A 22,995-nucleotide genomic window follows, 5' to 3' on the forward strand; every position below is an offset into this window, starting at 1 on the left:
ACTGAGGCTTGACCTCACAGATGCGCTCGTGCCTTAGATGGCAGGAAAAATCTTCACGATAGGCCTATTAACTAACCACCTGATTCACGTTGGCTGGGGGGAAGGGGGGCCATCAGACATTTGTGCCCAGTTAATCGGCCCTGCCCCCCATCAAATCACACCTTCCCACCTCTGACAGCTTAAAAGAAGTCAAGAGGACTCCTTACTCACAGACCTATTCACAAACCTGCGGCATTTTGCCGTGTTTTGAAATCCTATGCAGCTAGGAGCTTCCAATCGTGAGGAAGCAATTTTGCATTGTAGGCATAACTAACATGCAATAACGCCGCCAACAACAACCAAAACTAGGCTAATCATTGTCAACATGTAAATTAATTGTAACATTATTGTGAATCAAATTAAAATGTTCTCTTTTGCAAACGTAGGCATAGTAACAGAATAATTTAATAATGTTAATAATAACAAAGATACTACATCAATCTGTATGTTTCATTAGGCTACTAGGCTATTTGTTTTGCCTTTGCCTTTTATTCAGGGGCCGTATTCACAAAGAATTTTAAGGCTAAAAGTAGCTCCTAACTGGCGAATTTAGGAGCAACTCCTAAAAAAAAATTATGGGCGTGTCACTCCTAACTTTAGGACTCCTAATTTTTTCACAAAAAGTAATTCACGAAGCATTTTAGACCTAAAAGTAGCACCTAAGTCTGGAACAGCTTAAGTCGAGAGGACTCCTAACTCACTAAGACCTATTCATAAACAGCTTTTTTGTGGCATTTTACGTTGCGATGTTTTGAAATGCGTAGCCTATGCGCAACAGGAGCTTCCAATTGCGAGGGAACAATTTTGCATTCATAAAAGGGATGCAATAACGCCACCAACAACAACCAAAACTACTCATTGTTAACATGTAAATGAAATGTAACGTTTCATTGTGAATCAAATTAAAATGTTCTCCTCTTTGCAAACGTAGCCTAGGCATATGGTGACAGATTAATTTAATAATGTTGGTAGGTAGGCTACTGCATCAATCCATAGGCCTATGTTTCATTAGGCTACTAGGCTATTTGTTTTGCCTTACTCTTTATTCATTTAGGCTAGGCCTTTTTATTCAGTTATTAATCATCTTCCGTCCTTCGCACTACTTGTGTAGCGCACACATTCTCTGACCTGTCACCTGTCACTCATCATCGGAAGAGAGGTGTTTGGAATTCCCGCGTTACAATTGTCAGCCAATCAAGGTGGTCACTTCAGTCAAGCTCGTGCATGAGTAATGACGTCATCCATAGCCACGAAGACTCACTCCTAGTTTAGGAGTTGTCTGAAAGGCTTTGTGAATAACTTTTAAGAGAAAACTCCAAGCTAAAATCTTTAAGTGCGATTTAGGAGTAGCCTACTCCTAGTAGTAAGATAAAAGCCTTTGTGAATAGCCTACGGCCCCAGTTATTCATCATCTTCCGTCCTTGTGTAGCGCACGCATTCTGAGACCTGTCACCTGTCACTCATCATCGTAAGGGAGGTGTTTGGAATCATGCCCGCGTTACAATCATCAGCCAATCAAGGTGGTCACGCTGGCCCATTTACCCAAATTAATGGTCGAATATTACTGATGATCATTGTTATTTAAGAACATGCAGTGTGCATAGGGTACCAAAAACATCTTGCTCGTAAAAAAGCATCATAACGCACATTCTGGCGGGTCTGTTATTTAGCCTACTGTAGGCTGTGCAAACCACAGGCCTTTATTTTGGGCATTCATTCATTCATTCATTCATTCAACCATTCATTCAACCTTTATTTATTCTCGGAGGGTCATTGAGGGAAGCCCTCATTTTCAATGAAGCCGAGATTACAGAAGCGAAGCAAAGCGCTCCACAAACAAGACAACATTCGAGGCCTTCTGTTGAAGAATTTTATATAAAGTCTGTGGATAGTGTGGAATGTTCAAGTAATAACACAATCCAATGTGTGTCTCAATTGTCCCCCGCTGACCACCTCACACAATTCTCTAGATTTTGCAACGAACTTACATGACACAATGCCATAAAATATGCCAGTTTTAGGACACAGAATAATGTTTGTAATGATACCAGGTAGGCCTACGTTTAACAGTACCTAACAAGTGTAATGAGCTATTCATTGTCGAAGGTGCATGGTGAAGTGAAATTCTTTGGAAAACAAACATTTGCCAATATCATCGCCGATCATCAGAATATAACAGATTCTGTGTTCTGGACTGCAGGTAACTTGTTAAGCCAGTGGTTCTCAAACTTTTATTTCATTCCCCACTTTGATCAAGGGGCATGACTGATGATAGTGGAGATAACGTGTTATCCCGAGGCTTTTGCAAGTCAGCATCTTCGACGGTAGTCAATTAAAAATATAAAGTTTTCGATTTCCCAAACGGAGACCCATACTTTATTGTTTTTAACGATCTCTATGCTACTCACAAAAATGTAGGCATGGGGACATGATGTATCCAACTGTCGTGTGTTAAATTATTGTGATTACGAGCCAGTGGTTTTCAAACATTATGCGTGACTCGGACATCTAACTAAATGCAACAGGCTCATATCGTCCTCGCATTCGCAAAATGAGGACCAGTGTTTTGTCAAATTGCAAATAGCTATTCGTTTTAACTATTTTTTTATGATCGTATGAAGTGCTTTTTGTATAGGCTACTATCTTAATCTTGGAATATGGGGAGGGAAGTGGCGCGTCTGCAGTCAGTCAAATATGAATGTAATTCTGCTGCATAAAGCAGATGTATTTGTTTATTGTACAGAAAAATAAAAATGACATGTCAAGCGGTCAATTGACTACATTGCAGTCAAGAAGTAGGGCAAATTAAGACACGTTTTGATTTGCGTAGTTGCGTCACCCCCAACACTGACAATAACATAGACAGCAAATTCAGATATTTTTTCGTTTTGTGGAGCGGCATCAGTAGGCTATCAAAAGCAGATTTCGATTTTCGCTACCACCGTGTAGTCAAGCCTTAAGCCATACCCAAGTAGCCTTAATCGAGGTAATGTTTAATTACGATTTATTTTGTTATTGAATTCGTAGGCTGGGATTCCTCTCGGTAACAATTACGTTTAAAGGTAGCCTAGCCTCCTGCTTTTTCAGAATGGGCGGCAGTCAGGCTACTGACAGAGCGATGTACAGTGGCAGAGCGACGTACAGTGGCTGAAAGTGGTACTAAAGCTTCACGCAGCTTCACGCCTCGTAATGCGCGACTGAAGTGGCCATTTGAAAGCGATGCCCACTGTAGATAGGATTGCGTGCCTGCGTGCGTATTCTCTCTCCTGCTCAAACAAAATGTGTGCACGTTAATTTTGATAACGTGTTCACTAACTTTACGTAATAGAAAATGGTAAATAGCCTGATGGCATGCAGCTAATGGGATACTGTGCATAGTTGGGAAGGTATGGTAGGCCAATTTGGTATGAATACACACACACACAAGGGAAATTTTCTCTCGCTGTTGAGTAGCCTGATGGTACGCACAGTGCGTACGGACGTACACCTGCAGGTGCGCCTGCACCACGAGTCTGAGGCATGCCAACTAATAAAACCAAGACCGTTACATTTCAAAGATATTGGCCATATAGCCTAAGTTCGTTGATGGGGATGGAGTTAATTCTAAATAATTTAGAAAGCATACGCGTAGGCACGGATGGGCCTGGTCTATTGTCAGTCTTGCGCGTCAACAGCAGGTGGCTGTTTACTCGGCCGCTTCTCCGGTCAAATTCACGTCAGGTCAATTTAGCTCCCCGGTCCCAAAGAACTAAGAGCAACGGCAATATATTTCACTCAGAACATTTATTTTAAAAGACTGCAACACTGATAGTGCAACAGCAAACAAGCTTGGCAACTTTAACTAAAGGGATCAGTCGGTATTGATTGCCAAAAGAACGAAAATGACAAATCACGCAGTCGGCTAAATATTTTAAACTTGCGCCAAATGGATGAACCCAGCATCGGTGCGTCGCATAAATTAAAACACAAATTGAAGCAACAACTTGATCATTGGACAACCCTACCACTAAACCTTTCCATAGGACTGCAACGTTTATGACATAAAAAGTGGAATATGAACGCATTTCATTGTGGCTGTTCGCGATTTGACTGATTCTTGAGAACGAGGAGCGATATATTTGCACCGCTCAGCTCCGCTTACTAACTCTGATTCGGAGGCACAGGGTGCGATTTGTAGGGGGGGATGGTTAGGATTTCCCCCCCTCTGGTTTTCCTATCCCTACCTCTGCTAAATTATTTTTATCGTCGGGGGGGGACAACATTTATCCCCCTCTGCCCCTCATATTGATTAATGCTACTTCATATAAGTAAAGCGCTGCAACGTGAGAACAGTCTAGTAGGCTAGCCTACATAATAATCTGACATCAGAAACGCACTGTCACCGTCAGCACTAATGCTGCTGACACAGTGGCTGCGTGATAACTTAATTTGGCCTTGATCGTGCAGGACATTTCAGAATGTCGAGTGTGTAATCCATCATAAATGGCTAGGTTCAATGGAAAAGTTAGCTGGACAAATGAAAGAAAACGAGAAGGATTCAGTGAAGCATAATAATGTTTTAGAACCTTCAAAATTAGAAAACTGATGCAACTGAGATGGAGGACAACTGCACGTAGAGTAGAACGTAGGCCTATTGTCCGAAGGAACTTACATTAAATGAGGAGATATTTGCTGAATGTCACAAAGTGTTACAGAAATTGCTTGGCATCGCTTATTCAATGGCTCTCTACAGAAACACCTGTAGTTTGCAGAGGACGAACGAGAAAGCACTCGTTTGATAAATCAGCCAGTAGTAGACAAATAACTTTTAGAAATAATCTGTACTGCAAAAACGAATGTTGGTGGGTATTTAAACTATCTAGCGGGTGTTTTAACAGCTGCAAGAAATAGAAGCTTCATGGTCTTTATGTTCTGGTTCGTAAATTATTTTCATAAAACTTCAAGTTGCCCTATAACTTTACTCTCCAAACTCTTCACTGCACTGTAGGCAATTAACTGACAGTATGATAGGCTATTTTCGGTAGGCTACAATAAACACATTTATTTTTTCAACTTTTGCAATATTAAGCACTTGGCTACTGAACGCAAATCAGCAGGAGAGAGAATGCACGTAGCCTACGCAGCGTGTAGCGCAATGTGTAGGCTATTCGGTTACCAACTAACACTGTTAGCCAATTCACTAACTTAAGACTTCAGTGCCATCATATACAACGTTTTTTTACACAACAAATACAGAAAGGATGGAGGCAGCAAAAGTAGAGAAGTCATTTCAGATGGGGCAAGAACAAGGTGAATTTGTATTCTTGTCAAAACGTAGTCCTACCCTGCATTAGAGGAGCTGATCATCATACCAAGCACACTCGCTGTTTAAAGTCATACACCACGGTAAACTAAAACTAAAATGTTACAAAGGTGGCAAAAACAATATAGGGTATTATTAGCCATGACATTACTAGGCTATGAATTGTTCGTTCATTTTTTTTTTTTTTTTGGGTGGGGGGGGTTTACAAACTTATTCAAAATCATCCCCCCCTCTGGTTTTTACACAAATCGCACCCTGCGGAGGTATATCACATATGTAAAGATTATAAAATCTGATTATTTTTCGATTCATGACACGTTTCTTCTTATTTTTTAATGCGTTCTGCGGAGAAGGGAGATCGGCGTTGGTCACGGTTTGGAGAAAACAGGACAAAGTAACAGGTTTTTTGTTTTTTTTTTGACGACGTAGTTAAGGCGGCAGGCTTGTTTTGCCAAGGCGGCCGCCTTGACTGCAAAGTGCTGCGGGAAACCCTGATGTCTGAACCTGTGGTTCCTCTCGTACTGAGCAGGATTGCCATTGCAACAACACATCAGCAGGGTGAAACTAACCTGTCTCACAACAGTCTAATTCCAGTTTTTTGTATTTTTAGAGAAATGCAATCTACTGTATCTTGTATGTATGCATCTTTTAGACATTGAAATGAGAAATGATTGTGAGAGAGGGACACAGTGAAATTCCATACGGTCATTGAGCCTTACCACAAGGCCATGAGGTCTACCTTCGACAGGGAGGAGGAGTAACCTGTTTCCAACACCTATCTCATCGATAAGCATGATAAAGGCCACTGACTTTCAAAAGACTTTCATAGGAAACACACTGCCGTATCCTTCCAAATATGGTTAAGCAACTATGTGATCGCTTTAGGTTAAGCGACCAGATTGATTTTTTTTTTTTTTTTTGCTGTTCCAGTAATTTTGCCCAGTATTGGACCATTCAATCCTGAATATTGGATTGCCACATTCCTAATTAATTACTTGAATCACTATGCAAATATGAATGTAGTTGAAGTACTGCACAACATGGCTTAAAACACCAAAGAAACTTTGCTCAAAGTATATCTATCTTTGGCCACATAATTTGTTTATTTTGAGCATAGGTATTTTTCATGACCTCAGAACACATTTCAACCACAGATATTTTCTTTGCTTTAACCTGTGTATGTGTGTGTGAATCTTAGTGTGAACTTCCTTTCAGTAAACTAAACAGACCTATTTGCGTCCACACTAGTTTTCAGCCATAGACTCTGCTGGCCAGTGTATGGCTGTAGCTGGGAGACGTGGATTTGCACACTACTCGTTATACACCAGGAAATGGAAACTCTTTGGGAATATCACCCAGGTAGCTGTCAGTTTTGTTTTTTTTCTCTTTTCTTGTAACAATGTTATCCATGTTTCTATTGCTTCAGCCTGATGGACAGCACCGATGCACTGTGTAGTTCACAACAGATTTTCTATGATAACAATGTTACCAATTATGGGGAGAATTCAACGATTTGGTGGATGCTTATGTATATTTTAGGAGCAGAACTTGACCGTGACGGGAGGCCTGGCCTGGTGGAATGACTTTGTTGTTATTGCCTGTTATAATTTCATTGATCAGCAGGAGGAGGTAAAAGGGTTTGACTTTCTGTGCCCTATATGCACTTTTCATGACCTTTGCCCATCACATACCTGTTTAATTGATTAACTAAACTACTTCTGGTTGTTTTGAAGATGATAACATGTCTTAAACTTGTGCTAAATTTACAAAACACTATTTTGAAGCCTGCAAAACTGTTTACCAGTATTTGCACTGCAACAGAGGTTATATACAGCCCTAATTGAAACATTTTATGTCTTATGAGTGATTGAGATTCAGGCAGTGTGTCCACAGAGAAAGGTTCAATGTCCCTAACTTATGTGCTGTCCCACTGTGAACTTGTAAAGTGCAATATGTTTCCATTTTCTGGCAGTTGTCAATTTTACAACATGTCACAGGTGCTGTCCCAGTAGTGGAAAATCATTACATGTACGGTCGATAACCATAACCGATATTTATTGGTTTGTTGTGGCCGATACCGATACAATAATATTACTCTTGGGAAAAAAATTGTGAAAACTGAGTTGGGGACAGCATTTAATAAGAATCAATTAATTGCAGTCATTTTACCTACAACCAATGATGGACAGAACTCATAATAGTCCTCAATGGTACAGCAGTCAACAAATTAGCCTAGGCCTATGCGTGGCTCCTTTTAGTGAACCTGACGTCAGTGAATTGCAAGTGATTGACCAGCGACAGGCTCAATGCAGATAAATGGCTAAGCTGGGAAAAAGCTATAGCGACCAAATCAGAGTTCGAGAGGGAATGTTATGTTTAGTTTCAACTGTGCGTAACTTAATAAAGCTGCAACTCCTCGGACTGTATTGTGTGTCCGTCTACTCTGTTGCGCACAACCTGCGGCAGCAGAAATGAAAGGGGTTAGCCCCGAAGGTTTTAATAACTTATAATGATGACCTGTCTGGAACTGAAGCAGGAATGGTCAGCATTATTCTTGTAATAATACAAAACCCAAGCGAAGAAAATGCAAATATAATACTAAAATACAACTTATCTATTCGTCCCACCTTAGAGTTTGTTTGTTTATTTGTTTCCCCGACTGTGCAAACACACCAGCACAAGATGGCTCTAGATAGGCTGAGGTCCGCTCTGCTTAGTGTTAAACAGAGGATCATTCACGAGAGGATTTTGGACTGCACAGGTTCAATGCTGATACACAGAACTTGTTAGAATGGTGAAATACATACAAGCTCGAGTAGGTCAGTGTAGCCAGGCGGGCTTTACATACGCTTACTTGGGAAATTAAGGCTTTAAAAAAATCGGCTAAAATTATCGGCCAGAATTCTGTTATCCGAATAATAATATTTTCATTTTTTCACTTATTGGCCAATAATATATCGGCCACGATTGTGCTACATACACTATCCTATGTCTTTTGATGCCATTTAATAGTAGTTACAACTGCACAGCATATTTTCAGTCATTTAATAAAGAATCCTTGAGGTCTTATGCATATGGTTTTATCTGGTTTTATCTTTTCTGATGGACATTACATGATACTTGGTAAATTATAAATATCTCTTAAAATATACATGGTAATTTTTAAGAGATATTTAGCTTGACACGTTGTTGAGCGTTATCTGTCATGGGTAGTTGTGTTCTGGCCTGCATTTTGTCGCTCACCTCATTTGTGTCTCTTCTCCGTCCAGCTGCGGCTGTACCCACGTTCCTCAAATCTGGACAATGCCTTTGCTAGCACAACCAAGCTGCACTCAGACACTCTGCTGCTTAATGTGTTCCGCGACATGGTGGTCCTCTTTAGAGCAGACTGCTCAATCTGTCTCTACAGCATTAGCAGGAAGCAAGACAGGTCAGTCTGACTCACAAATCTGTCAGCTATTTGCAGATGTGAAGTAGCCCAGAATTCATAGAATACAGTACAACTCTCATACCACCGTTGTTAAAGCAGTTGTAGAATTTGCACCTGAGATTTTATACAATAGTCTTTACATAAGTGTGTGACACTTGAATTTATTGAAGTTTTTCCATTGCTGAACTCATTGTCAACTCAATTCTCCAGTTTTCCTATCTCAAACCCATTTTCTAATCACTCAACTCTACAGTTCAACCCCCTCAACATGTGTAGAGTTGCTGCAGGAAGTGTCCATGTCGCGTTACATCCCTCACCCTGGTCTGGTGGTGTCTGTCACACTTACCTCAGTACGTACAGAGACGGGCATATCCCTCAAAGCCCCTCAGCAGGTAAGTCAGTTAGTCAGACGCTTATTATTTTATTTACCGTCAGTCCATTCATACGTGTGATTTACTCCCATTCTCCCATTTTTGCTTGCCTTTCAGGCCTGCTTAGCAGAGAGCATCATGTTAAATCTTGCAGGACAACTTATTATGCTGCAGAGAGACCGTTCAGGCCCACAGGTACGGGAGAAAGACTCAACGCTCAGTCAAAAGAAGTTGGTAAGTATAGTGTCACTGGGCCAGTGTCCTTTACAGCATCAACCTATTCTGTTTTGCAAGACAGCTATTTTTAATGCCACCTTGCTCTTTCTACACTTCAACCTGACCAGTCTCAACCAAGTAGTGTTCTCCCTCTCTGAGCAAGGTTCTGCTTAAAGTTTCTACAGGGTTCTGTAAAATGCTTTTTGAGTCACTGCATCAAGTGTTTAATGGCTCTTTGTTACACAACTCTTCATAATGCTACTGAATGCTCCATTCACTTGAATGGGCCTTCCCAACGTTCAGTGGTCTGATATTTCTCAACAGACCGTTGTAGTAGTGATAAGAAGTCCGGTCACTACAATGGAACGTCATTCAAAAGTAAAAGCAGACGGTTGATCAGCTGTGTTATAAAGAATGTTTGATTCAAGTTCAGCGTGTGTTGCGAACTATTTGTTTCTCAGCAATAGCCACGATGAAACGGTAACAAATACATGTAAAGAGTCATGTCATGTTGAGTTTATTTTTTCGTCTGAAGTATATAACTTTTATCCTCTTTTCCAGCTACCGTTCTGTCCCCCAGTAGTACTGGCCCAGTGTGTGGAGAACGTGTGGACGACGTGCCGCAGCAGCCGAAAGAAACGCCACCTGTTGGAGGCTCTGTGGTTGTGGTGTGGGGATGCAGGGATGAAGGTGTGGCTACCACTCTTCCCACGGGACCACCGCAAGCCTCACTCATTCTTATCACGCCGCATCATGTTGCCTTTCCACATTAATATCTATCCACTAGCTGTGCTTTTTGAAGACGCACTGGTGCTGGGCGCCATAAATGAGACTGTGCTGTATGACGGTGTAGGAGGAGGGGCATGTGCAGCCACTGAACCACTTGAGGCCATATTCCCCTTCTGCACAGTGGAGCGTACCTCTCACATATACTTGCACCACATCCTTAGGCAACTGCTTGTGCGCAACTTAGGTGAGCAGGCGCTAATGCTAGCTCAGTCTTGTGCCAGTCTGCCCTACTTCCCTCATGTTCTGGAGCTGATGGTGCATGTGGTGCTGGAAGAGGAGGCCACTTCCCGAGAGCCCATCCCAGATCCACTGCTGCCTACGGTTGCCAAGTTCATCACAGAGTTCCCCTTTTTTCTGCAGACCATTGTGCACTGTGCACGCAAGACTGAGTATGCACTCTGGAATTACCTTTTTGCTGCTGTAGGTAACCCCAAAGACCTCTTTGAGGAGTGCCTCATGGCCCAGGATCTGGACACAGCAGCGTCCTACCTTATAATCCTTCAAGTAAGCTAAACATTTGAGAAAGATGTAGCAACTGATGTGTCAGTCTGAGTGATTGTAATTCTGTCTTCTAGATAGCGTTGTCATAACTATTATCTGGCAGCGAAGATGAATGTATTACTGGTTTGCCTGTAGAACATGGAAGTACCAGCAGTGAGCCGCCAGCATGCAACATTGCTCTTCAACACTGCTCTGGAGCAGGGTAAATGGGACCTTTGCCGTCACATGATTCGCTTCCTCAAGGCTATTGGCTCAGGAGAGGCTGAGACTCCACCCACTACACCAACCACCCAGGTATGTCATCTTTGCTCTATTTCTGCCACCTGTCTCTGCTACCGAGTGTTCTGTCAACCTCGGTGTTACGCTCAGTTGTCTTGTTAGTTTAGTCAGATCAGCAACTACTAAAACAGCAATCTGATCTTTTGACCCACATTGTGTCTGTGTCTACTCAGGAGCCCTGCTCATCAGGAGGCTTTGAGTTTTTCAGGAACCGAAGCATTAGCCTCTCCCAGTCAGCAGACAGCATTGCAGCAGGGAAATTCAGCCTACAGAAGACCTTTAGCATGCCCTCTGGTCCTTCAACTAAAGGGTAAGTCAGTGATTTCTGACAAGTATCAGTGTTTCCCACAGAATTGGATTCAATTTGTGGCGGTAGCTGACTTGGACAACGGGCGGGGGTGGGGGGGGGGGGGGGGGGGGGTAGTGTATAGTCGTCTTGGTAGTGTATAGGTCTAATTGAGTGCCTGTCACTTTAAGACGTTTGAGGGAACCCTTGCAATTGTAACACAGTTGAAAGGCTGCTGATGTGTGGATGCAATTCATAACATTTTCTACATAGTTAAAATAAAGGTTCACATACTTCTCCTTTCCACTTTTGAATTTTGGAAAACACTTTTCCATTTACATCGGGATTTTGCAAACATTCAGTGTCAGAGTCAATAAAATGAGCCCTTCAATGAAAATGACAAGCAGCTGTAAGTAGGCTAAGCATGCTAAATTCGACATCCAAACAGTATTCTAATGTTAGCTTTGAGATACTGCTTGATTTCATAACTTAACCTAGTTTGGTCTCTTCAATGTAGCCTACTATGTTGTGATAAGACCTTAGCAGAGTTCACTTCAATGCAGCAGTTTTGAACAAATTTGTGCAGCATGGTCACGATGCTAAGCGGATTTAATAGCAATTTAGCCAGATCTTCTATGCAATGCTTCTATGTGGCAACAACAATACTTCAACAATCGTGAATATTTTGTTAAATGCACATGCAGAGGAGGGGCAGCGGGCTACGAGAGAGAGCGGGGCAGGGCAAGGAAAGGCTGCGTGCGTAAAAAGTGCAGCTCAATGGCAATGCAAGGATTTGACCTTATATTTAATTTAAATTAAATTAAACATAGAATATTAATCTATGGCGGCCGATTTTTATTTCGTGGCACCCCGCCACAGATTAGTCAATGTATGGCAAACACTGAGCATAATAACCTTCTCCCATGTTCCCCTTAACTGATTTAGCCTCTCATCCCCCAGCCCTTTACACAACAGTAAGCAGACGCAAATCATCAGTTTAGGCATGTCCATTTGTAGACAGTTAAAGCTAGTATACAAAAACATGATTTATATTCCCACCACTGCTACCCAGTTAATTTGATTTGATGTGAACAATGTATTTGTTTTTTTCTTAATTATGACGTTAACTGTGTTACCTATGTGCAGGGCAGATCGCTGGAACAAGGATGGTGACTGTGCAGAAAATATGTACATTGATATGATGCTGTGGCGCCATGCACGACACCTTCTAGAACAGGTTAGGCTGAAGGAGCTGGGCTGTTTCTCAACACAGCTGGGCTTTGAGCTGATTGGCTGGTTATGCAGGGAGCGTACACGAGTGGCACGCGTGGATGATTTTGTCATTGCACTCAAACGATTACACAGTGATTTTTTATGGCCCTTCCCGGTAATCCCTGCCTGTGCACTCAACTCTCCACTCAAGAATGGACGTCGTACAGGTGTGCATATTTGTGTAGAATTTATGGATTGCCATTTTTTTTTTTTTTTTTTCAATTGTTATGTTAAATTTGTAGTATTGTGTTTCCCTTAGTATTAAGCACACATCTGCTAAAGTCCCAGTCAGCTGACAGCCTGCTGAATAGCAACATGGAAACAGCTCTGCCTGCAGTTGTTCCCACCAACAACAGTTGGCTAGATGGATTGGGTGCAAGGTCTAAAGAGATGGACTTGGCCTCCTCCCATGGAGTCCCTGAAACACAGGAGGCTTTCTTGTCCCCACTCATCAACAAAGGTCAGAACAGTGACATTCATTTTCTCTTTCCATCCTTTGTCACCTCTGTCACTATGCATTCTATGTCTTTCCATGCTCACATAAGCCCTCTCGTTCTTTTCCACTTCAGTTGAGGAGTGCAGTATTGGTTCAGCCACTGATCTGACTGAGACCAGTTCCATGGTGGATGGTGATTGGACCATGGTTGATGAGAACTTCACCACCTTGTGTCTTAGCCAGTCAGAGCTGGAACATATATCCATGGAGCTTGCCAATAAGGGTCCTCATAAATCCCAGGTGCAGCTCAGGTGAGATTTTTTTACTTCCATTTTATATCCATCAGTCTGAGTCTTGAGAATGACTCTCACTTTGTACTCTCGCTGTTACTCTCGCTGTTATCATTAACATTTTCAAAGGTTTGGATTTACCAAATGACAATTGATTTTTATCCATAAATTAAGGTGCAAAATTGAAAGGACAATTTTATGCTTAAAGGTTTGCACCTTCAGTTATTTATATTGTGGCATGTACACTGCTCAAAAAAATAAGGGGAACACTGACGTTTTTTCACAATTGCTAAAACATCTTTTTTGACGCTTCTACCCTTTTCTCCTTTTTCAATCTACATTTACAGAACGTCAACATCAAAATCAAACAGTCGCCTAATAAGTTTCACCTCACCAAACAATGTCAGAGTACTGATCCAATGTGTGATTGAAGTGTTTTTTTTAACATGACAGTGTATATGACCGCTCATGTCTGTAATGATTTCTCCAGATACCTGCTTCATGTATTCATGGAGGCTGGCTGCCTGGAATGGTGTGTGATAATTGGACTGATCCTGAGGGACAACAACATAATCAAGCAAGTGGTCGGCTTCCTGGAGGGTCCTGATGTCCTGCCTGAGACTGTTATAAGCATTCGAAGTGGCCTCCTTGCAGTGGACGCTTGGGCCTCATCTGACTGGTCAGCTTTCACACACCTATCCATCATTTCAGTCATACTCAGTCATCCAAACGGATGGCAATTTCAATGCAGTCAAGTGCAGGCAGGAAAAAATAAACCACCACTAGTCAGTGTAAACTTCCAGCTTATTATTAATCCCAGGTCCCTAATTTTTGGTCAGCTCCTGCCCCTAGACCTTTTGAGATATCGCCACTGGTCCAACACTGGAAGGAGTTACTTACTCCGGTCAGTACCGTGTAAGTTGCTCAAGAAGATGGCATCACTGACCCTTGTCGTTCTTCCGCCTTATTGGATTTAAAGGAGAATTCCGGTGTGATGTTGACCTAAAGTGTATCGAAACATGATACCGAGTGTGAACGTATGTCTCATAGCCCATCTCGGCTTGTCCCCTGCACTCCAAAATCTGGCGCTAGTTAGCCGATGCTACCAACATCTTTTTCAATAGTGGTGCTTCGGCATCGGGCTAGCCATGCAAATAAATCACTGTTTTACACCCATTTACGAGGCTCAATGTATCTCCACACTTCATTGGTAGACTTCCGAGGGCCCTGACATTTAAAACGAGACATTGAGAACTTTGAAAAAGCACTGGTAGTTTACTTACAAGACGATTTATACAGACAGTATCTTCACGAAGTTTAGCGTTTGCAGCCATCTTGAATTTAGTCACGATAAGTCGAGCAACGAGTAAGAATGAACAGCTATGATAAGGGATCAGATTCCAAAAATAATTCAGTGGAAATGCATGGATTCCAGTTGCTGCTACTGGAAGAAACTGGAATCCATGCATTTCCACTGAATTATTTTTGGAATCTGATCCCTTATCATACCTGTTCATTCTTACTCGTTGCTCGACTTATCGTGACTAAATTCAAGATGGCTGCAAACGCTAAACTTCGTGAAGATACTGTCTGTATAAATCGTCTTGTAAGTAAACTACCAGTGCTTTTTCAAAGTTCTCAATGTCTCGTTTTAAATGTCAGGGCCCTAGGAAGTCTACCAATGAAGTGTGGAGATACATTGAGCCTCGTTAATGGGTGTAAAACAGTGATTTATTTGCATGGCTAGCCCGATGCCGAAGCACCACTACTGAAAAAGTTGTTGGTAGCATCGGCTAACTAGCGCCAGATTTTGGAGTGCAGGGGACAAGTCGAGATGGGCTATGAGACATACGTTCACACTCGGTATCATGTTTCAATACACTTTAGGTCAATATCACACCGGAATTCTCCTTTAATAGAAAGCGAAACTAAAACCAAACGAAACCAAACTTTGTACATGAACTCGAGACTCTAATATGAGGATGCACAAGATCTGGGGGGAAAAATGGAAACCTTCACATCATTTGACAAACCCACATAGCGTATAGATAAGTAGTTTTTGCAGTATATTAATGCCCAGTTGTTGATGGCTCTAAGTAGCCTAAGCTAAAGTCCACAACATCTTGAAACAACAACCTTCCTTTAATATTCTAAGCTACTGATTAAGCCCCATACAGCATACTGCAAGCATACTGCAATGCTAAATTCAGTAATATGGACACACATTCTTGCCTCTGGGATACCCTTTCCTTGGCACTAGATTGAACCGCTGTGCATAATAATTGTATGTTGCATATGCACAGTTTGTTGTTTAAGAAATTCACATTAAGAAGTTATACCATGACTGCTGCTCTGGCATATGTTTGACCAACCAGTTTGTTTTTGTCACTGCCAGTTCCTTCTCTACAAAACTAAAAATCCACTTGGAATTTACCTCCTGATACGTTGAAGAATCATAGAAAATGTTTCTGAATCAATCACTCTAGCCCCATCAACAATATATCTATCGATAGTGGACAATTGTACTTTGCAACTAGTAACGTTACGTTCAACAGCCGTAGTCATAACTAGCTTGCTAGTAATTTATGCCATTAGTCAGCAACCCACTAAACACAGTAGCCTAAAGCTTAATGATCTTGTAATCTTACCTTAATACTTTTTGGTGACATTTATCCGTTCACCAAGTAAAGCCTGATATAGACATGAACTGAACAATACTAGCTAGTTGGTTAAATATTATCCTAACGGTCATCAGTGCACCAAAACAAACTTTTTCCAGTTTGTCCAATGTGTCCTTGTCATTCTTCACAGCTTGGGATACAAGCCATTCTTGAAGCTGATTCAGCCACAGCTACAGAAACTACTAGAGAGTACAGTGGAGCCAGTTAACCCAGAGTCCTTTCAGCCTGCCAATGTTACCAAGCTGCTAGAGCCAGCCATCCCAAGGTTGGAAGAACGGGGTGGATCAGTGCCTCTTGGGCTTTCCTTATCCCTGGAGGCTCCTGGATCAGGTCCTCTAGAAGACCGACCAGAGGAGGAGGAGAAGGAACATAGCCCAGAAGAAGGCACATATGACTGTACTCTGTCTTGATCTCCAACATTTCTGCATTCTCTGAAACAACCAGGCAGTAGTGTGGTCCAGGGGATATGGATGGACAAGAAGACATCAGACCTAAAACTGGAGTCTTACACACCAGGACCCTCATCAATACTCTTTGCAATTTTGAAATGTTTTATTGTTTTCCTGCTTTAATGCTTTTCTATGTTGGGAGTGTGTCCATATGTTTGGACACAGAGGGATGTATGTATGATTTTTCCAGGTGTGGAATGAGTGTCTTTGTTGTCTCACTCAGTCACTCATATTAGATCTCCCCCCACAGTTTCAGTACATTTGTCACAGGCTTTTACCACCGAATACACACAGCTATAGAACCTGCGTACAGAAATTGACCAGCTGAATATCTGCTGGTTTTAAAAATCCTGTTTTGTACAGTGACCTTGTTTGAAATTGAGTTTTGAAGATCATTTATTGAAGGCACACCAAGCTTTCTACCAAAATAGAAATATCTGTTTGCTCTTAATGAAAACCCATTTCAGGGTCAACACACAGGCAAACCAACAGCTAGCATGCATGACTCGTAGCAGTTCCATTCAGTTTGTCTGAATGACTTCACAAAATGGTAAAGGTGTTGCATACTATATGTGTGGTGGGGTCGGAGAGGTGATTTTACACAAATAAAAGGAATTTATAGAGGGTTCTGGGGCCCAGTTTTCTTTCTCTGTGAGCTGATTGTAATTATGGTTAGCAGTTACATGTAGAGGCTCAGACAATGCAAGTGACCCAGTGGTTATTCCAGTTGAGCTTTCCTTTTCGAAGCAACTAAATATAATATATATCAAAGCCAAAGACACAGAATACATCACGACCACACCCACAACTATACTCACAAGCAATGTTAGTTGGCTTGAACATTGATAATTATTCATAGATGTATTTGAAAATGTCTACATGATCTTGACAAAGGATATTTGTCCTGGTAATGCAACATGTTGATCTTGGTTAGCAATTTACTGCCAGAAAGCTGTATGGTAGCTGTATAAAACATTCCATTATATTTTACACATCACCTTTGTGGTTTCAATCTGTTTGCTCAAACTCTCAACTTCATGTTTCTTCTACAATAAAATCAAGTAGCCACCCACAGGTTACCTCAAGCATATTGGCAACTTCAAAGCATTTTCCCCCTCACTACAGCCATGTATACAAACTGCTGGATGTTCCATGTAATTGAAGCACAAAACGCAGTGCCTGTGTTTTACATCATGCTTTTTGCTGTCCTTGATGTCTATAGGTAGTCTAATGTGCATCAACAGAATGGTGCATAAATCTTGACTGGCAGCTGGCTAGTGGTGTCCATCATTAGCCTATCATAATGACATGCTATTTTGGTTCTACAGGATTGTAGAATGAGAAAGTGAATGACTTAAGATCATCCAAGAATGGTCTGTAATACTTGCAAAATATTGGTTTAGGATCGACCAGTCGATTTATTTAGATGTTTATGTTAGATGATTCAGGTTGTGAACTTGAATGTATGACTTGGATGCAAATACAAAACAAGAAAGTGTACAGTATACATGTAAAACGAAGTGTGAGTGAGCAATGGAATGACCTCTATTCATTGATTTCATATAACTTCAACCTTCTGGCAGTAAAATCTTTCTGTACAACCTATGAGGGGAAATGAGAATATAGTCCTGATTTGTTTGATTTATGCCTATCCAGTGGGCCTCATGCAGCAACCTCATTAAGCACTGAAGAGCAAGAAACGGACAATTATTAGGACTATTTTATCACTGCATTTACCTGGACAACTTTTCAGCTTGTGTGGTGTTGCTATGCTGTGGTATTTATTTTTTTGGTTGTACAGAATATTGAATATATAAGACACATTTTGACCTCCTAAACATAATGTCTTACATTTTGTTCTAAAAGTATTCACTGTAATCTGACTTTGATGATTTATGATTAACACTTTTGTACGGTCTGTTTCTTGCAGGGAACTATGATCTAAAGTATATTAAATTGCTGTTTGTTGAATAGTAGGTTCATAATTATTCTTTAGGATAATTATGTCTTAGCACTGGCAGAAAAATTAAACTCTAAAAAATTGTAGCCCAAATCATTCTCAAACAGATGTAACGGCCCATTCTACTGCAGCAGTATTATTTATGTGCAATGTAATTATTTCTGTCAAGATTATTTACCCCCAGCCCCCCCCCCCCCACACACACCCCCCCACCCCGGCCGCTGATGGTGTGAGTCACTGAAACCAAAGAGTGTGCATACAGTAGTATTACAATTGTGTGTTGCCATTAAAAGCACACTAGAGTCCCTACCCTTCCTTCATGCATCTCTCTTACCTTTTTGTATTTATTCTATGTACACAAATAAATTAAATTGTGAAGACAGTTTTCTAAATAGTTTTCTGGAAACAAAAAGAGATAATGTGTACAAGATTTACTTCCTATTAGCTCTGTTTGAGAGTCCAAATTCCTATTAGCACTGTTTGAGAGTCCAAATTGTAAAGTGGGGTGTGATTGATGTGTTGTACTCTGTTCATGCTTAAAGATGTATGTAATAACGAGTGATAATATAGTGTTTCAAGGTGGGAGATAACCACTTTCTTCCTGTGGACGGTAAAGTATTGCTCTTTGGCACAGAGATGTTTTCTGATCTTACGACAGTATAAATGCAGGTCTCCTGTACAGTTTTTTATTATTATTATTCTCTCTAGTTTTCTATTTCCTGTATATAAAGAATAAATTATTTTTAAAAACAATTCTTGCCTCTTTGTTAAATGTATGTAAGAAAACTGAGGACAAAAATATAAGACCAACTGAGAATAACAGTTGATATGCATGACTAAGATTGTAAACAGTTTTTCAAACATCTGCCTACTGAAATACAGGAAATTGTCAATGTCTCATCTTTATTTCTCAAAGACATCTGTAAAACTTGCACATTTTGAGCTGTTTTATTAGCCAGCAGCAAAACGGAATCCTTCTGGCCATTAGTTTGTATTGATGTATGATATATGACCTCATTATGGTCAATGTGCATGTCCTCTATAAATAGCAAGAACCTAGAGAGCTCTCTTCAAAGCAGTTTCAGCTAGGCTAAAATGTTCATCAACCATTTTTTATTCAGTGAGAAATTGACTGAGCATCAAGCTCTTTTACAGCAATGCCCTGAGTTACAAAAAAAGAACAATAAAAAGATACAAAAGGCAAATAATAATAAAAGTAGTAATAATAATAATAAATAGAAAGAAATGAAGAAGGGGAATAAATAATATTAATAATGATATAAAAGGTCTAAATATTAGTCAAAGCAAGAACATTGAACAGCTATATCATCAATCATACCCTTGAATTGGTCTAGTGACAAACCTATCTAATTTTAATCATTCTTGCAATTTGTTCCACTTATTAGATGCAAAAAATGTAAAAGCTAATGTACCAAATTCAGATGTAATTTGAGGAGGTTCATTGAGGGTAGTCCTCATTTTCAGTGAAGTCGAGGTTACAGAGTAACAATCTTTCAACAAAACATCATCTTTCATTTTAGAATCCTCTCAAAATATCATTTAGAACATGTGCTTGATCTCACAAAAAAGGTAACAATTAAATTAGGTGCACTTTACAGGATTAGGTCTTGCTTTTCTTTAGAAAACAGATTTTTTTTATTCATTCATTCATTCAATCTTTATTTATTCTCGGACCACATGACTTTTCAAATTGAGTTTGAAGAGATATAAATCCCTGTGAACGTGTTTGTGGCAGATTGATTTCATGTTCAGAAGAGAATAAAGGTAAAAGTAACTTTCCCAGTAATGCCTTATAAACAAAAAGGAGGCAGTGTCTTTCCCTCCTATCATAGAGGGAAGACCATCCTACATTTTGAGATAATTTACAGTGATGAGTTTTAAACCCATCTCCAGTTATAAAACGTAGTGAACTGTGGTAAACTGCAGCAAGTGATTTTAGAGTGAAAGTAGGCTAGTGACAAATGGTCAGAAAGGGCTTTAGTTAGAGGTAGAACTAAACCCAACAATGTTTTTCCTCATCTCTAAGGTCTCCCATATCCCTTTGCAGACCGCGCCGAACATTCCAATTTTTTCATACTCGATGGCCTTATGGCACAAAAAGGCTTATTGTGTGGTTATGCTACATGACAGAGATATAATTTACCCACCATTATAATCAGGAGAAATAGCCCTTTCAAATGGTATAAAATATAATATATATTAATTATATAATATAATAATTTTGAGGAGAACACACATATTATTTTAAAAATATCTTTAAAATTCAACCCCAAAAAACTATCAGTTTGTCAAGATTAATCTCATTTTTCCTCCAATTTCTGTTGTAGGTAGATTCACAATGTTGTCCTCTACTCAGTGATAAAAACAGAATCAATGTATCACCTTTTGTTCAAAAGTTATGTTAAATTTATTAGACCTTTGCAGACGGCACGAAACATTCCGTTTTTAACACCATTGTAATCAGGAGAACTAGCCCTTTAAAATGGTACATATCATAGTTAATACGTTTGAGGGTAACACACATTGTTTTTAAACAATACCTTCAAAATTCAACATCAAAAAACACGAAAATATCAATTTGTCAAGATGAATCTTACTTTTCACCTAATGTCTATTGTAGATATAGTGTGTGAAAGATAGACAGTGTTGTGTTCTCTTCAGTGAAAAAAACAGAATCAATTTATCACCTTTGGTTCAGAAGTTATGATTAATTTACTCATAACTGCAAGTTGCAGTAACAAGTATAATTTTTAAAGAGTAGGATGTTTTCCTTTCCTGGTTTGACATCTGACCAAAAATACACAGATATAATGGTCATGTAACAAATATAAGATGTTTTACCATAAAAACAAGATGCATAGCTAAATATAGGATGTCTTACTGTACTCTGAGGAGGCAAAATCAATTGTGGGGAGGAAAGATAAAGGCTGAAATAAAGACTAGGCAGGTGGTAACTGCTTCTCCGTGTGCTTCATTTTACTATGAAAACAAGAATAAGAGACACTGGCACATGTGTTAGGTTTACAAAAGAGGAAATAAATAATTTTATTTAGATAAGTCTTTAACAATTTCATTAAATAATCAGGAACAACAACTTCAGGTAAATAACATAAACATATGTTTACAAACAAGCAGTAACTATTAGAACTACAAGAATGACAAGACAACAGTATAACAAAGATCAACAAAATACTTTAACATGATGAACAAAGCATCAATTCATATTATAGCATAACAAAGCATCAATTCACATTCACACATATAAACAATTAAAATATTAGAAGAAATTCAATACATTTAACAACCATACAGCATATATTTCGATACAATATATAATTATCGATATCATTTGCCCTACACATAAGGTGATACACTAATGCCGCATTCACACCAGATCTGTGGTGTGTGTGTTGTCACAGCTGTGGCGTGTGTGTGTGTGTGTGTGTCCATCTAAGCCTAGCAGACGATGAGGTGTAAATGCTACTGGAGTTGGTGTCCCTGTCTGTGTTAGAAGGATAGGCAAAGTGTATGCTTTCTACCTGACATGGGACTTGACCAAGCTCAAAATAAAGAAATTGTCAGATAAGAAAATTAGAAATTGAATTACAAATCTAAGCAAACTATTATCACTATAATCCCTGTCATTATTGTTATAAGCAACACTCTTATCACAACCAGAAATGTGCATACGCCCAGTTGGGCGAACACACACACACACACAAACATGCTTACCCATCTGAGGATGATGGGAGATTACTCTCCTCCTCTAGCACATCATTGTCTTCCTCTTCATCCAGAAACTACCCGTCCATGCCATCGTGCCATCGTGGTCCTTGGGGTCATGTTTGCCATCAGCAGTCGGCTGCTTTCACCTCAGTTGCACGTACTTCTCTCCCTCCATCTAAAATAACAAAAAATCACAGGTCTGATAGTGAATAGGTTGTTTAGTTTTATTTTACATTACTTCCACATAATCTTAATCACCACCAACCATGACTCTTTTCACTAAAAGTATTTTTGTCACTAAAGGACTCCAATATTGCTTGGAGAGGTAACATTAGTCTCAGAGCTCACTATAAGTGTTATTGCCTTGGCTAAACTATACATAGCATACCAGCTTACAAGCAAACATTGATTCATGAACATGAGTCAGGAGATATGACAGAAAACATCTAAACAGCGTATGCATACACACACACACCATACATAGGCTACTGCAGTTACGTAAAGACAAAACACCCCCTTAGAAAATGATATGTCGACGAGTAGGCTTGGGTGTATGAGCTCCCATCATAGTTAGCCAACCAAAAACCTCATAATCGTAGCAGCAAACCTTACAGCCTAAAAGTTAAACAATACTAAGACACATTTCTAACAAATCTTCAGTCATGTATTGATGAAAACAGCAGTCAATGAATAAAATCCTTACATTACACCATCGGTGATCAACATACTCACGTCGGTAACATAACATTAACGTTGTCATTCATGTCAGATGTTTCTCTAAGTAAGCTAAGCAACTTGGCTACAAACAACTGTAAATTGTGCTATACATATTACGAAGGAATGAAAGGTTTATTTGACAATAAAATACCGATTAGGTGTACTTGACATAAAGTTGCCAGTCATGAAGCAGGGGAGTGAACTTTATCGCGCGTCAAGGACATGTTGCA

At 40.0% G+C, this 22,995-nt stretch overlaps 1 protein-coding gene across 4 annotated transcripts in view; it reads left to right on the top strand.

The window, feature by feature from the left end:
* The window catches only part of ric1 (RIC1 homolog, RAB6A GEF complex partner 1), a 73,006-nt gene extending 53,952 nt beyond the window's left edge, over positions 1–19,054 (top strand). For all 4 annotated transcript variants that reach the window (XM_042060569.1, XM_042060567.1, XM_042060568.1 and 1 more), the window contains exons 14-26: positions 6,590–6,700; positions 6,881–6,970; positions 8,611–8,771; positions 9,025–9,163; positions 9,260–9,376; positions 9,920–10,651; positions 10,784–10,942; positions 11,101–11,237; positions 12,360–12,652; positions 12,745–12,945; positions 13,055–13,232; positions 13,702–13,890; positions 16,023–19,054. In XM_042060569.1, coding sequence (XP_041916503.1) covers positions 6,590–6,700; positions 6,881–6,970; positions 8,611–8,771; positions 9,025–9,163; positions 9,260–9,376; positions 9,920–10,651; positions 10,784–10,942; positions 11,101–11,237; positions 12,360–12,652; positions 12,745–12,945; positions 13,055–13,232; positions 13,702–13,890; positions 16,023–16,302 — 2,787 coding nt within the window. In that variant the 3' untranslated portion in view covers positions 16,303–19,054. The remainder of the gene's footprint in view (positions 1–6,589; positions 6,701–6,880; positions 6,971–8,610; positions 8,772–9,024; positions 9,164–9,259; positions 9,377–9,919; positions 10,652–10,783; positions 10,943–11,100; positions 11,238–12,359; positions 12,653–12,744; positions 12,946–13,054; positions 13,233–13,701; positions 13,891–16,022) is intronic.
* The last annotated feature ends 3,941 nt before the right edge of the window (positions 19,055–22,995 follow it).

The sequence above is a fragment of the Alosa sapidissima genome, chromosome 13, assembly GCF_018492685.1.
Source record: "Alosa sapidissima isolate fAloSap1 chromosome 13, fAloSap1.pri, whole genome shotgun sequence".
Classification (NCBI taxonomy): domain Eukaryota; kingdom Metazoa; phylum Chordata; class Actinopteri; order Clupeiformes; family Clupeidae; genus Alosa; species Alosa sapidissima.